The sequence below is a fragment of the Ostrea edulis genome, chromosome 10 (assembly GCF_947568905.1).
Source record: "Ostrea edulis chromosome 10, xbOstEdul1.1, whole genome shotgun sequence".
Lineage (NCBI taxonomy): Eukaryota > Metazoa > Mollusca > Bivalvia > Ostreida > Ostreidae > Ostrea > Ostrea edulis.
Genome location: NC_079173.1, coordinates 35,181,877 through 35,198,474, shown reverse-complemented (window position 1 = coordinate 35,198,474; position 16,598 = coordinate 35,181,877). Strand labels below are relative to the sequence as shown.

Here is a 16,598-nt window from a genome sequence, read left to right as displayed (position 1 = left end):
TTCTATATATATAAAGAATTTATTCATTTATGAATTAGTTAGATGTTAACTTTAACTCTGTCACCAAAAATTGAAAATTAATCTATAGTATATATTTCAGTTTTTAACACCAGTATTACCAATACGAATTGAGGTGAAAAATCAACAGATACAAAAAAGTCAATTTTATTTCAATGCCGGTTTTTTCATAAATACATACGAATTTCATTTCGTATTAGCAAATGCATGTAAAAATGAGAAAGACATATCATTGGAAATATATTGTCAATGAATATTATGAAGAAAATTTGTCGTATCGGTAATTATAAAATAAATAATGTCTTGAACTTTTGATAACTTGAGATATATAAAGAAAAGGATATTTTGAATTGTGCGTTGACTGTAGATCTTGCTGACAGTCATTATTTTTTATAATATAAGTGATTGAATGTGAAAAGGCGTCTCCATGCAAATCACGGTAGGCGTCATTATGAAGGAAAGGGTTAAGGTAAGTCGTACTGTACTGTTGGAGCTCTTAATTTTTGATAGTTGAAAAAAGTCCCAGGGTGCTTAGTAGGATGAATACGGTAATTATTGATGGTTTTAAACAAAGGGTGCATGGGATCATTCGTATGCCATCACGCTGTGCCTCTTATGCCGTTATAACCCCATCATATTAGTAACCCTTAGTATCCTATCTATCTGTTTTATGAAAGGTGAAGATAACGAACAGTGGTCAATTACTCCTATTAAGCAATACAAATTAGAGAGTTGGGCAAACAGAGACAATCAGAGGTGGGACCAGGTGCCAATGAGGAGTAAACATTACCTGTTGACCGGTCAGCTTTATTTTTGTCCAGTCAAAACAATTGTAATAAACAAACATTGGAATTATTCCATTTTAATGCAAATTATTCATTTTGCTCAATGTTTACGTCTTGGTTTGTTGAGTTGTGCTTTTATTATAAGATTGATTGACCAATTAGGGACTCACAAAAGGCAAAACATTTACGATTATAAGAGACATATACATAAGACATGTAACAAAGACCACCACGTTGGCCTAGAGGTTAGAGCATGTGGGTGGTTGGGGTTTGAATCCCGGCCGCGACAGACCTAAGTCGTTAAAACAGGTAGTGACAGTTCCATCGCCAAACGCTCAGCATCAGGTGTGAATGTCACGGGTCCTCGGAGATGACCATAACAACGGATGGCACCTAAAGAACCCCAACTGCTCAATGGCCGTGAGCGCCGAGTAAAAGCCTAAATTTTAAGCCCTTCATCGGTCTTGGTCTCGGGAGAGTTAAACAAGACACAATCAATCAATTCATAAATTTTTATATTATTGTGATTGAGGAACAATTAAAAGGACTAGATGTAGTGCAAATACAGTACTATTGCTATGACATATAACAAAGCTCAAGAATCTCCTAATATTTTATATACATGTATTTTGGAACATATTCGCTAGCTAAGGGTTTTCGGTCCAGGGAGCAGAGTGGATCGAAAACCCTAGGCTAGCGAATATGATTCGAGTGATTCCCCCTGTATCCAGTGTAAACTGGTTCCCCGCTGATTGGTGCTACCCGTAGAGCAAACTTCCACCAGAGTTCGTTTGCTCACAAACCAAACTCTTCCACTTAGGCATTATGGGATAGCGATTTCTTAGGCCGCGTATACGGTGACGTCACTGTAGAATGACGAAAAAACATAACGTCAAACGTAAACAACTTTCAAAACAAGAACGTGAACATCAAGTTCATTACTGTACACAATAATTTGAACAGAGTCTCCCTACTTTTTAATGATCTTTTGATCATTTTATGTTTAAAATAAAATCCATACTTTTATATTAATGCTCTTAATATTAATATCTTCAAACTTTTAACTGCGAACTACTTCTTTAGTGTAATTTGTCTGCGTGATAATCGCGGACTCACAATATACAAATCTGTATATTGTGGTGCGTCACATAGGAGAGGTATATTCGTAGGTGACGTAATGAGGCCTCGACGGGGAGTTTGCCCGTAGAGAAGCGAGATCAACGGAACCAGTTTATATCCAGTGCAGGATATATGAAATTTGTCACGAAATGTTTTTAACAATGTGTACGACGTTTTTTGCGTCATTCTCTTGTGATTTCAAAAAGGAAAGCTTAAAGATGTTCGCTCCAGAGTTTTGTAAATCAATTAGGTAGGGGGGGGGGTGCAGAAAAAGTCCAGAAAACCATTTGACCTACTTTTCGCCCTAAAGTTAGCCATGGTACACCAATCAGTTGAAGTGTGAACTGATTAGTAAATGTATTCTCAGAGAGAGAGGGGTGGGGGGTTGTGACAAATTTCAGTGTAATATCGGTATTCATATTACCAACGACAAAAATCAGGAAAACTTTGACCTACTTTTACCCCTAAAGTAGGTCAGGGTGCGCCAATCCAGCTGAAATGTAAACTGAACTTGTATTCCTCCGAGGAAGTTTGTGAGGACAAACAAGGTTTCTGTATTAAGTTATAAGTTACGACTTTAACATTTTGCAAAATATCTACATTTCTATATTCTGAAGTAGTAAATACCTGAAATGTACATTACAAGACCAGTCTTTGTGAAATGTACATATATAAGACGACTATGTTCGTCTCCAAAAAAAATTCTACATTTTACACAATGTCATATGGAGCCCATGTAAGTTAAGATCATAGATATAGTTTAGCCCTTAATGAGACAAGTCATGTTATACAAATCGTACACATGTACATAAACACCTCGTACAATTAACCGGTTACTCGGTCGGGAAGATTTACGGCTAACCGGTTACAAATTATTATCCGATTGTCATCCATCCGATTAATATTTGTCAATGTCAACACTAATCAATCATTGCATAGAATAGATACGCACTCATACTAATACCTTCTAACAATTTAGAAAAAAAAAAAGCTCAATGCTAGTAAATTGGAAATAAGTACCTTTACTCTATATACGGAAAAATTCATCCTGTGGAATTTTAAAGTTCAAAAGAACTTACACGATATTTTATCAAATCAGAAAGTCTTGCTTTGAATTTAAGATAGGGCTTAAGAAAGTGGTGGTTATGGATCAAACTGTATTGACCACATGCTGAATTTTTAAACCAAAATTTTTGGTCAATTAATATTGGCGTTCTTTTTACAAAACATCAAACAAATCGATGAATTTACAGCATTTGAATTAGCTCAGTATCCACTATACTTGTACTATGAATTACGTAATTGAAATAAACGCCAAGGGGTATAATTATTGACGATATGTTGCATAAAACAAAAACTGTAAAATCGTCCAAATTTAGATCTTGTAAATTTAAGTATTCTTCCGCCACAAAATGTAGACCTTCACAAACCCTTTCAAAATTGGAATCAACATACAAATTTTCGTTTTCAACTGGATGGGTTTAAGTAGTATAAATATATATCTCTGGACCATAAGAATAAGCAATTGAACCATTATCTACACGGTTATATAGCATTCTGCTCAGTTGTACTAACGTCCTGTCTGTCTCAAACATCATGACATTAGCCAATCAAGGTGCAGATTACAAAACAGACACATTAGATTTAAATAATGGATATCAAAGATGACAACCCGTTACCGCCTTCGTCCGTATTTTGAATTGAATTGTATGCTGATATAAGAGACATGTAATTGTGTTAGACTTTGAACCCTTCCCCGGTTTAGGATGTTGGTTTGCAAAAGTACTACTTAGCAGTGATTTCAAGTGATGGCAATCATTTTTTTCCCCTCAAATTCTCTTAATGGCATAGAGACTGATAAAACACTTTTATTTTGTATTAAACAAAAAAACAAGAGAAACCTATTAAAACTACCTTAGATAACTGTAAAGAAATATATAAGGAAGAATCATCGTCTTGCAAGACGATAATTATTTAATCACCAAAATTACACATTCATGTGTCTGCTTTGCGGTTTAAAAGTGTTTGAAAATATTACATACTGTTGTTCTTACTGAAATATATAATATTGAGCAATTTTCATTGAATTTATTTTTTATTGACAAAATGACAGCTAATGCCCCTTTAATTTAACTCTTCTATTTTAACGTTTAACATTTCTACATTTACATTGAACGAATGGTGCCTTCAACAATCGGTATGAAACACTTCATATAGCATTTGACCCAGTGATAGGTTGTATTGGTAAACTAGATCATATTACTAAGTATCGGAGAGGGAGATTACAGGGATTGCACCCCTTTCATTTTGAGAGAGAGAGAAAGGAGTTGAATAACTGCTGGCCGCCATGTAAATCAAGTGGCGGCCGCCAGTTAATTTATGTGGCGGCCGCCAGTCATAATTTATATGGCGGCCGCCAGACAAATTAATTGGTGGCCGCTAGTTAAATCACTGAAAGCAGAGATGTCGCATCCCCTCCTACATAAGATCTGGGAGCAGGAAACAGTGCCAGAAGACTGGAAGAAAGGACACATGGTAAAGCTGCCGAAAAGAGATCTCTTACCATGCAACAACTAGAGGGGCATTATATGCTGTTATCCATTCCAGGGAAGATGCTAGCCAGGATCATGTTGGAGAGACTAAAGACTGCCCTCGACAAGACTCAGCGTGAAAAACAGACAGGCTTTCGTCAAGACAGATCCTGCACCGACCACACTGCCACAATGAGAATAATCATAGAGCAGTCTATGGAGTGGCAGACCCCCCCACCCCCCTCCACCCCACCCCCACCCCCACCCCTGTATGCAGTCTTTGTTGATTTCCAAAAAGGATTTGACAGTGTTGACAGGGATACCATCTAGAAACTCATGCATCACTACGACTTCCCATGCAAATTTGTCTCCATCATCCAGCAACTTTACGAAGATGTCACATGCCAGGTCGTACATGATGGGAAGCTGACGGAACCCTTCTCTGTAGGAATAGTGATCGACTGGGTAATGCAGCAGTCCGCAGCAGGCCAGACGACAGGAATCCAGTGGACCTAGACTGCAGATGACATCAGTCTTCTCTCCCACAAGCAGCAAGATGCCCGAGAAAAATTGTGCCGTGTTGCAAAAGAAGCAGGAAAGACAGGCCTCCAGATCAACACAAAAAGACAGGCGATGAGAGTAAACAACCGGTAACAGAACCCACTACGATTTGGACATGAAGATATCAAGAAAACAGATAAGTTTGTCAATCTCGGTAGTGTGGTTAGCAAAGATGGCGGGACAGCTGACGAGGACATAAAGAGCCGCATCAACATGCCTTTATTGTCCTCAGACCAATCTGGAATTCCTCTGCACTTTCACTCCACAACAAAATCATAATTTTTAACACCTATGTAAAACCTGTCCTTCTTTACGGCTCTGAAACGTTGCGATCAACGAAAACAAACACCCACAAGCTCCAGACATTCATCAACAAATGCCTCCGACGCCTCATTAACATCAGATGGCCGGATGTTATTCCAAATGCAGAACTCTGGAATAAGACCAAACAAGTTCCGATAGACCTGGAAATCAGAAAACGGAAATGAAGCTGGATTGGCCACACTTTTCGAAAGTCCTCGTCAAACGTCACCAGACAAGCTCTTGAATGGAACCCGCAGGACAAAAGAAAGGTAGGAAGACCCAGACAGACCTGGCACAGAAGCATGATAAACGAAGAAGTGAAGACTGCTGGAGTGACATGGAGCTAAAGAGGATCGCCCAGAACTGTGTACGTTGGAAGAATGTGATTGCGGTACTATTTTCCACAGGGAACCCAGAGGATTAAGTTAAGTTAATAAGCCAGTTAAATTAAGTGGGGGCGCCAGTTCAATGAATATTAATTCTATACCCTGGCACTTATCAGCTTCCGGTCGTAATTAAGACTTTATGAGGTTTGAAACTTTTCATTTCGTTATCCAAACTTACTTACTTAATCCTCTTCGTGCTAGGAAGCACATAAGGCCTTCACCGAGGATCGCCATCTCTGTCTGTCTGCTGCCATGTTCTGAATCCGGCCCCAAGTCCATCCACCCTCCTTCATCTCTTTCTCTACTGATCGCCGCCATGTTTCCTTTGGTCTCCCTCTATTTCTCTTTCCTCCTGGTGTCCATCTCATGGCGATCTTTGGGATTGATGTTGCTCCCATCCTGTGGACATGTCCGATCCATTTCCATCGTCTCATCTTGATCATTTCAGATATTGGTGATGTTGACGTTCTCTGATATAGATCTTTGTTGCTGATGGTGTTGGGCCAGAAGACCTTCAGAATCCGTCGTAGGCATTTGGTCTGGAAGACATCCAGTCTGTGGACAATACCTTTGGTCACCTTCCACGACTCGGCACCATATAGGAGGACTCCAATGATGTTACTCTTGAATATCCTGATCTTGGTCTTGATGCTGATGGCTGTTGACTTCCAGATGTTCCTCAGGCCTGCGAAGGCTGCTCTTGCTTTGGCTATTCTGCTCTCTACATCAGATGTTGAATCCCCATCGGCTGTGATCTTACTGCCGAGGTAAACAAACTCTGAGACTTCCTCTACTACGTTGTTCCCAATATTCACTTCTCTTTCTGTTTTGTTGTTAAGTTTCATGATCTTCGTCTTTCCGGCGTTGATGTTGAGACCTATCTGGCTGCCGTAGTTTGTCAAGTCGGTTGTCTTCCCTGGATGTGTTGGAAACGATGAGCCAGGAGTGCAATGTCATCTGCGAAGTCTAGATCTTCTAGAGACTTTTCAAATGTCCAAAGCAATCCCCTGTTGTTCTGACTGGTTGTCTTCTTCATCACCCAGTCAATACACATCACAAAAAGTAGGGGAGATAGTAAACATCACTGTCTCACTCCAGTCTGTAGTGGGAAGCTGTTCGTGAGGTTTGTGCCACAGATCACTCTGGCCTGGAAGTCCTGATAGAGCATCTTGATGATGGATATGATCTTGTCTGGTATTCCGTAGTGTGCCATGATCTTCCACATTGCAGGTCGATGGATACTGTCAAATGCCCAACTTATCATGTCTCTAATTTGACACCACAAGGCTTTCGTACCATTTCAACTCTTTGAATATACACGTGTGCCAATGTGAACATCACTCGTCCTTTTCCGGGGAATAGTTTATTCCCCGGAAAAGGCCGAGTGATGCCCCGATTAACACGTATGCAAGAATATGCGCCTTCGTACTGTGACGAAAGGCGAAGCACACTGTAAATAAGTGTATCCTCTGTGGAAGTAAAAGATGTTTCAAGCAACTTTGTTTTTTATCATGTGTATACATGTAGTGAATAAGTAGTGTTGTCAAATGTTTGAAAATGATTATACGTAAAATTTGCAATTGAAATTCGGTGATAGAGAAACTATGATCCAGGGATAAACGTGGTCCGCTGATTTATAGAGGAGCTATGGAAGTTTTCTCAACATCTCACAATGACATAGGAATATATTAATGACTGGAAAAAATCCATCTGTTTTGTGCAAAAACAATAGAAACCTAATAAAACTGCGTGTAAAGAAATATACAAGGAAGAATTATTGTCTTGCAACTTACAATAATTATTTAATCATCAAAATTACAGCTAATGCGCATGTCCCTTTAAAGAATAAATGCACATCAGTTATAGATGCAAACAGGTAGATATTGTAATCCTGTAATTCCTAGAGAATTATGGTTGATGAACATGGTTGAAGAATGTGAATATATTGCTGTCTTTTATACTTGCAGAATAACTGCTTGGTGCCACAGTGTAGAAATGACTTGTTTTCAGAATAACTGCTTGGTGCCACAGTGTAGAAATGACTTGTTTTCAGAATAACTGCTTGGTGCCACAGTGTAGAAATGACTTGTTTTCAGAATGAGTGCTGTTCTATTGTGTTCTGTACGTGATATTGTATAATTCACATCCAATATAGCACCGTCTCTTGGTGTCCTTTGCATTTGACTAAAATTTACACTTACACCGGTCTATATTTGATATGAGTTTAAATTAGACGAGGGTTAATGGCCCTGGTTGGTTTCCATGTACGTATATGTTATACTGAGATGTATCACAAGTGAACAACTCTCTCAGATAACTAAGTAACTAAGCAGTTCATGCATACACTTTCTGTTAAAGGTACTGTGATTGTGTATGCTGCTTTGGGTAGAAGTGAATATTCTACATAGCACCGTCTCTTGCTGCCCTCTACAGTTAATTTAGTTAGGTGAGCTACACTCTGTGCTTGTTTTTTGTTTGTTTGGTTTTTTCGGGGTTTTTTTTTTGTTTGTTTTTTATTAGTATTGTTTATGTTGCTTTTGGTGGAAGTGGATATATTTCACTACTGAAATAAATTTGTCCTATATAGCACCATCTCTTGCTACCTTAAAACTACATGTAATTAACAAAACGAGATATTTCATTGTGTTACATATGAATTTCCATTTCAGAGGAGTCTGTAATCGACATATTGCCCCCCCCCCCCCATTTCATGATGTACATTGAGTAGGTCTATTGTATCTATGAACAAACATTGTATTTGTAGAACTCAGTTCTTTATTGTATTCAGAGATGTTCAGTGTTATGCCCAATGAGCTGTAATATGGAATCAATCAATGTATATTTCATTTTATAACTGTCTGAAGAGGCATTAAAGCCGAAAGCGCTAACAGTGAAATGATATTCGAGTTTTGTGTTTCTTGACTTTTATTATTGGATATATATCAAATACTGAATTCTTTATATATATCTTGTCTTTATCAAGAGTCATATATTATATAAACAAATAAAACACACCACGAAAAAACGACAAATATCAATAATCTACAATGTTAACAAGAACGATACACTGTTATATAGACTTACTCAAGTCTCTATGTTTAATAATCATTGCTCTCTTTAATACTTTTTAATAATGCCAAACATCTGTTTGGTGACGTTTAATGATATTTAGACTTCTGAAGCACAGAAAAATGTTAACGAAATGATAAAGCAATAAAATTAAACAACATAGCGACTTGAGCAAGTCTGTTATACTGAATGAGAAAAATGGTTTCATTGTAAGCGTGTTTTTTTTGATAAAGACGCGGGTTGCATCGAAAATTTTAGTTTTAAATAACCAAAAAAACCCCCCCAAAAAACAGTGTCGTGGCCTTTTCAGTGCCTTTATAAATTTCTTTACTGGCTCCGCGGTGTTTCCGTGGCTCCACTATGTTTCCGTGGAGCGTCACCCTTTGCTAGCGAAGATGCCGATATACCTAGAAGTATCAGATCCACTATCTATCTAGAAAAGTTTGTCGTTTAAGTCACATCAGTTTTATACATTTTATTTAAATGAATTTGTAATGGATCCGGAGATTGTCAGGAATTATTGCCCTGGAGTAAATGAAAATGCAATTAATGGATTTTAGGATGCATTCAAAGTCTTGAGTTAATCTCTTTCGTGTTATATTAATTTCCTTGTTCTCCTTAAACGTTTAAGCTTTTGTCAAATGGAGATCAATGTGCCGCACTTGATAATATTACATGATTTAGAGAACAAAGACTAGTATGACATTTTCTGTGAAAAATTACACTCCCTACACAATGTCATAAGCATCGCGTGTAATCACGCAGAGTTAAATGGTACTGAAAACAAACAATTCATCGGTGGAATTTGACAGAAGACTGGGAAGTGCCACAGCACCTGAATACCCTATTATAAATGTGTCAAGGAAAAGCTGACCAGATGAAATTTAAAGGTTCCGTGATTAAATATTGATTGACCCGGCGGGGCGCACTGTGTATTGTATGGGCCCGCCCTTCTTCCCAAATGAACGGTTTACTCAACTGGAACAAAAAGCAGCCACTTGGAAACCTACATTACCAACAAAAAAAGGTACGTCTTGTATCGTTCTTTTTCAATTCAAGACTTTTATTATGAAAAAGTGCGTTTCCTGTCCAATCTTTGATCCTAACATTTGAGATAATCGATGTATTATAACTGATAAAAACTTGCGTTATCATGGGTATTTATTCCTGGCCACGGCTAAATCCAATTAGCTCGCTTTATTATGGGGGCAAGTCGAGAGTCAGGAGTCAATGCTGTAACTGCATATGTCTGCATAATGACAGTTTCTGGTTAAAAAAAAGATGCAAATATTTTCCTTTTTTTCCCCTTAAAACACTCAAATGAGCGCCTGAGCGCACATGCTATATCCCGCACGGTGTGATGTGCAGTGTTAGTGTGATGAACCCCCCTAGGCTCACCGAAGTGAACTTGGCCAAATCTGAGTTACCATGGAAACAAGATCATTTTGTTAGTAGGATGTTTACCTGAATCTATTCTGGGTTAACATCCGGCGGGAATGGAGAGCGTTCTGTGTATATGTATTTTATGACACATTATAAATTTCACATGTAACCCGGGAAATTACACAAAAAGTAGAGAAAATTAACAACTGTGAACGGTAAGTACAAAGCGTGCAGCGGGGTATAAGAAGACCCATAAAACGGTGGTAATTTTTTTTTTTTTTTTACAAGACATACTTCCATTAAGAAACCTAATATCGCTGCGGCGACGGGCTGCTCTTTATCGGGGAAGTTTATATAAATTCTCGCAGGATCAATGAATTTAATTAAAGGTTTACCGGCAATTGAGAATGGGGATTAATTGACCCCTGTTTTCCACTGTAATTTTCTAAAGATTTCATGCAGTACGATAGATAAATCCCAAAATGTTCAGTCTTATCTTTATTTCCGAGCCATCACTCTGTTTGAGTTCTGTGCAGATAAACCCCCATCTTGTGTACGTAATACGTTGAGGGGAGAGGGTCTTTGTTTAGATAGGGAAACCCTTTATGTCAGAAACCTGTGTTTACTCATGTGGAACTACGCCGCTGGGTGCACACACATTCACTGAGATGTAGGAAATGATTGTGAGGGAGGCTACATGATATTGGATTTAGAATGGATTCAGGATTTTTAGCATTACATACCTTTGTAAGTAATTTCATTAATAATACATCGCAGTGCTGTAGATGATGGTTCATTCAAGCTCGGAGTATCATGTAAAAGCCTATAAGCTCGAACTGCCTGATTCAATTTCAAATTGGCTAGATGTATGTTTCAATTTTATCACTTTAATTTGAGTTCACTTCAAAAGCATAAGTGTATGTATAGGGGGGAGATGGAAAGTGTGTGTGTGTTGAGGGGGGGGGGTGTGAATCAGTGAATCATTATACACCTTTGGATACTGTACACCCTCCATCAGGGATTTAGTATAGGTGCTAGCTGGTTGGATTTAGTATAGGTGCTAGCTGGTTGGATTTAGTATAGGTGCTAGCTGGTTGGATTTAGTACAGGTGCTAGCTGGTTGGATTTAGTATAGGTGCTAGCTGGTTGGATTTAGTATAGGTGCTAGCTGGTTGGATTTAGTACAGGTGCTAGCTGGTTGGATTTAGTATAGGTGCTAGCTGGTTGGATTTAGTATAGGTGCTAGCTGGTTGGATTTAGTATAGGTGCTAGCTAGTTGGATTTAGTATAGGTGCTATCTGGTTGGATTTAGTATAGGTGCTAGCTGGTTTTATGGTGTGAAGGTGACGAGATTTCATACAAACTGCCTTGAGACAGTGAAGTTTACTTTCATTTAGTAATATATATTCTTTTAAAATTCTAGGACAAATTTTCTCCAACTTCTGTTGAACTATGATAAAACCCTCCCTTCACTTAACCTGTATGTAAGGTCAACACTTTACCATAGCCACTTAAAATAACTACACCCCATAATCAAAGTATAAATACTTGTAAGTTGATGTACTGTAATATAAAGGAAAGGCTGGACCGGGAATTGAACCCAGGACCTTAGTATTACTTGTCAGGTGCTCTAACCACTGAGCTATCCAGACCGATATCCACGGTTTATGATAGCCCAAAATACTACATTTTCCTTAGACCCTTCTTAAATTATCTTTGCCCTTGAAGAAACAGTCAAACCAGATTATTTTCATGACCAGTCAATCTGAGACCGTTGTATTACTAGTCAGGTGCTCTCCTTAGGCCAATATCCATAATCCATAAGCAATCCTGAATACTTAATTGTAAACAGTACTATTGACATGGTTTTATTTTGTTAATAATTTAATTAGGTGTGTCAGTCTATTAAATCGGTCAGTAATTACTATAGATTTCTAGCACTACTAGTTTAGCTTTCACTTATATTTGATACCCTCCTTGTAACTGGAGAGAGCAGGCCTGGAAGTTATAAAACTTTTTTGAGCACATTTTCATATACTCAAACTCAAATTATGTGCTCTAAATTGTACTCATACTCAAAAAGTGAAGTTCATAAAACTGTTATAAAATCATTCTCATATTCAGATGGAGTGTTTATGCAAACTTTTATAAAACTATTCTCATATTCAGATGGAGTGTTTATGCAAACTTTTATAAAACTATTCTCATATTCAGATGGAGTGTTTTTGCAAACTTTTATAAAACTATTCTCATATTCAAATGGAGTACATAAGGTTTTTTGAGTATACTTCGAAGCTTGCTCAGAGTTGTACTCAAAACAGACATGGCTGAGTCAGAGTATGAGTACGGTAAAAAAAATTATAACCTCCAGGCCTGATCAGAAGTTTGAGTGATCTATCCAGCTTCACAAGGGATTCATTTGTCTCTCAGCTGTTTACACTGTGTACAGAGCTTAACCTTGAGTGAATTAATTCCCTCCACCCCCATAAATTGAAAAGGAAATGTAAGGTAAACAGCTTAAGTGATTGGATTTTTTCTCTTATGGTTTATATAAAAAAGAAATTCTGATTTAAATTCACTTCTAAACACATGTCATTAGATACATCTACCTGTGTCTACACACCTTTATAAGGGGTAATCATAGTTTTGGGGTGCGAAGCATTTTCTGACACATGAGAACCTCTGAGGTTTTGAGATAATGACTGTTTGTATGAGGCTGTTTAAGCCAGGGCTTCTGGCAGCCATCAATCTCATCTGTGGGTGAATTAATCACCCTCTACCTCCATCTTTCTATTCCTATTTAAACACTGCCCATCAAGGTGGTAATGTAGATCTGTCTGCTGCTGTGGTTGTCAATGCAGGTATATAACATCGAAGTAAATTTGCAAGCGCAGGTGGATGGAGTTTAAATTAACCAATGTTAAACCCAGAGTATGATAGTATTTGCTTCTTTAATTTTGCGTGGGTCCCAGAATCAACTTTTTTGGTTTGCTGGTATAAATCCTGCAGTCAGGGGTGAAGTGGAAATATTTAGTACACAGAAAAACCACTGCAATACCTACAGCATGAACAGATGTTTTCCGATGGTTGCCACTGCGCAGCACTATTATAAACAATCTAATTAAAATTAGATGTTTAAGATCCGCTCGCGTACTTGCATTATGTATGCGTACTTGCGTTATGTATGGGAGTACATGAGTGGATCTAACATCTAATTTTAATTAGATTGTATTATACATGTAAACCTGCAAGCTGTTTTGCCCCAACCTAATTTTGCCTCTGACCTCCTTTTAAATGACTCCATAAAACCGTCCATGTGCTTGTTTTCTTTAATGACTTTTATTTGGTTCTCCTTTCTGTAATGGCCACAGCCTTCCTCTTTAATTGATTTATGTATCTCACAAAGAAAAGTGTCCATTTAAAATGTCAAATGCCCCTTGAAGGTCTCCTGTAATTTTCACCTTTATTACAGTCTTGATGGATGGGGGGGGGGGGGGGGGGGGGGGGGGGGTAGGTTTCTCTCTCGCAGAAATGAACACCCTCCTCTTTGGACAAGATTCTGTGACATACTTTAATTATTTTCTCTGCTTAGTTTGGTTTATATTTCTCTGTTAATGACTTTTCATACAGAACCTATCAAACTTTTTATTTCAAAATTTGCTGAAAGGAGGATATTAGCACTAAGGTATTGTAGGTGTATCCAGATAAAGGAAATGTGTCTAATATATTATCATTTGTTGGTGGGGGTGGGGTGGGAGGTAGGGTACTGCCAATTAATGATGGGAATGTGCCACTGGAATAGGTTGAAACATATTATCTATTATCTAAATGACGATCCCCCTATTTTGATCTTCGAATAGTTTGTCTGTTTTGCCATCGAATTTATAGTGGGTTTATGTAGAATTGACACTGAATCTTTAATTACTTCATCTGTCAAAACTCCACCTCCCCACTGAAACCCCTCTGATCATTCTAATAGGGTGATATATGCAAATCAGGACTATACAGTTTGAAGTTCTATACAAATAGTGGAGTGGACAGAGGTGGGGATCCACATTTCCCTCTTCTCATTCCCTTCATCCCTTCGTCTGTCCCTTTCAACTTCCTCTCTTTTCTTTCCTGACTCTTCATTTCTCTGTCCCCTCTTTCCATCTTAATTCTCTTCCTCCCTCCTTTATCCTCTCTGTCCCCTAGCTCTCCATCTTCTCTTCCTCCCTCCTTCTTCCTCTTTGTTTCCTCTCTCTATCTTCTATTCCTCCCTCTTTTTTATCCTCTCTGTCCCCTCTCTCCATCTTCTCTTCCTCCCTCCTTCATTCTCTCTGTCCCCTCTCTTCATCTTCTCTTCCTCTCTCCTTCATTCTCTGTCCCCTCTCTCCATCTTCTCTTCCTCCCTCCTTTCTTCTCTCTGTCCCCTCTCTTCATCTTCTATTCCTCTCTGTCCCCATCTCTCCATCTTCTCTTCCTCCCTACTTTACCCTCTCTGTCCCCTCTTTCCCTTTTCTTTTCCTCCCTCCTTTCTTCTCTCTGTCCCCTCTCTTCATCTTATCTCCCTCCCTCCTTATTTCTCTCTGTCCCTGTATTCATCTTAGCTCCCTCCCTCCTTATTTCTCTCTGTCCCTAGTCTCTCCATCTTCTCTTTCCCTCCTTCCTTCTCTTTGTTTCCTCTCTTTATCTCCTTTTCCTCCTTCCTTTATCCTCCCTGTCCCCTCTCTCCATCTTCTCTTCCTCTCTGTCCCCTCTCTCCATCTTCTCTTCCTCCCTCCTTCATTTTCTGTCCCCTCTCTCCATCTTCTGTTCATCTCTCCTTTCTTCTCTGTCCTCTCTCTTCATCTTCTCATTGTCTCTGTCCCCTCTCTCCATCTTCTCTTTCTCCCTCCTTCATTTTCTCTGTCCCCTCTTTCCATCTTCTCTCCTCCTTCCTTCATTTTCTGTCCCTTCTCTCCATCTTCTTTTCATCCCTCCTTCCTTCTCTCTGTCCCCTCTCTTCATCTTCTATTCCTTTGTCCACTCTCTCCATCTTCTCTTCCTCTCTCCTTTATCCATTCTGTCCCCTCTCTCCATCTTCTATTCATCCCTCCTTTTATACCACTCTCTGTCCCCTCTCTCCATCTTTTCTTCCTTCCTACTTCCTCTTCTCTAGCTGTCTCCTCTCACCGTCTTCTTTTTTTGATAATCCTCATCCACCTTCCCCAGGGGCCTCCCTGGCCAAGTGGTTAGAGCATCGTGCTCAAAATCACACGGCCTCTTACCTCTGGTCGGCACGGGTTCAATTCCCACTCGCATCGGTGAGTGAGAAAGTTTCCCAGTTTACTTTCGGAAGATTGGTGGTTTCTTTCCAACTATATTGTATCTGGGTTCTCTCTTCCACCAATAAAAAACTGGGTGCCAACATATAACTGAAAAATTGTTGAGTGTGGCGGAAAACATCAATCAATCAATCAATCAATCCACCTTCCCTTTAAACCCACAGTATATCCCTGACCTTCACAGTGGTCTGTAGACTGTGTCTCCTTTTGGGGATCAGATGAGGATTCATAGATCTCCTATACATTTCTCATTTAGCCATAATATCATAAGCTCAATTGATTACTGACCAGAATTAGACTAATTAGTGTAATTGGCACCAAATGGAGAAAATATAACAGAGCAAATTGAATCCATGCAACCCCTATATTATTCATTGATTGTATCAAACACTACATTAAGTACTAACTACATGCAATACTACAATTAAGAAATAGATTTCATTTTTGAAATTACATGAGGGTTAGAGAGCTTCATGATCATGTATGCTGGCATGAAGCATTGCAGTTCATGCCCCAATATTTACATCTCCACTGTTTTACCGTATATACTCGCCTATAAGTCGGTTGTATTTTTTAAGGTTATTTTGTAGGAATTTGTCATTGACCCGCTTATAAGTCGGTACAAATTTTTGTCAGAATAGGTTGACAATTTCAAATCAATGCTCTAGTGTTTTTACCTATGTTTCAAAAAATATTTTGAGAAATTAATAATTATGAGGTGTTCAATATCCAAGCCATATCCGTTTGGGGTTTAAAAACATCCCTTGATCTATTATGGACCATGATCCCTTGTTTATATAAGCAATTATGGTCTCCTAATGACCAGTACCTGACACCGTGTTTACTTAGTGGCACGCGCCTCGCGAAAACTGTTATTGTGGGATTCCGGTATAATTCCTTGTATCAGCAATAGACTTTTTAAGAGTCAAGAATGATGATCTAAATTATCTGTTAACAATATTCGATCTTTTATGAAATATATTTCAGCCGGTATACATATGAATATTTCAATATTAAATCGGGTTCGTAATTCAATTTTACCGATAAACGATAGATTAGTTGAATTGAAAGTATTAGTTACCGGTATGTAAATAATTTTAAACTAGATAAAAATATATAAATACTTGTACTTTATCC

The 16,598-nt window shown here is 38.5% G+C and overlaps 2 protein-coding genes across 10 annotated transcripts in view; one reads left to right on the top strand and one right to left on the bottom strand.

Annotated features, from left to right (window-relative positions):
- Positions 1 to 5,900: 5,900 nt before the first annotated feature.
- Positions 5,901 to 6,548, bottom strand: LOC125665384 (uncharacterized). The gene has a single exon (XM_048898028.1). The coding sequence runs from the start codon at positions 6,546 to 6,548 to the stop codon at positions 5,901 to 5,903; it is 648 nt and encodes a 215-aa protein (XP_048753985.1).
- A 2,891-nt stretch (positions 6,549 to 9,439) lies between these two features.
- The window catches only part of LOC125665899 (tyrosine-protein kinase-like otk), a 31,639-nt gene continuing 24,480 nt past the window's right edge, over positions 9,440 to 16,598 (top strand). For 4 of the 9 annotated variants that reach the window (XM_056151131.1, XM_048898864.2, XM_048898865.2 and 1 more), the window contains exon 1: positions 10,087 to 10,370. The gene's annotated coding sequence lies outside the window, so the exon portion shown is untranslated. Of the gene's footprint in view, positions 9,800 to 10,086; positions 10,903 to 16,487; positions 16,545 to 16,598 lie in introns of those variants that run through there. The other 5 variants (XM_048898863.2, XM_056151128.1, XM_056151126.1 and 2 more) reach the window with 5 other exon arrangements.

Excerpts from the sequence above, each read along its gene's own strand:
- LOC125665384 (XM_048898028.1), bottom strand. The coding sequence starts at position 6,548 with ATGAAACTTAACAACAAAACAGAAAGAGAAGTGAATATTGGGAACAAC.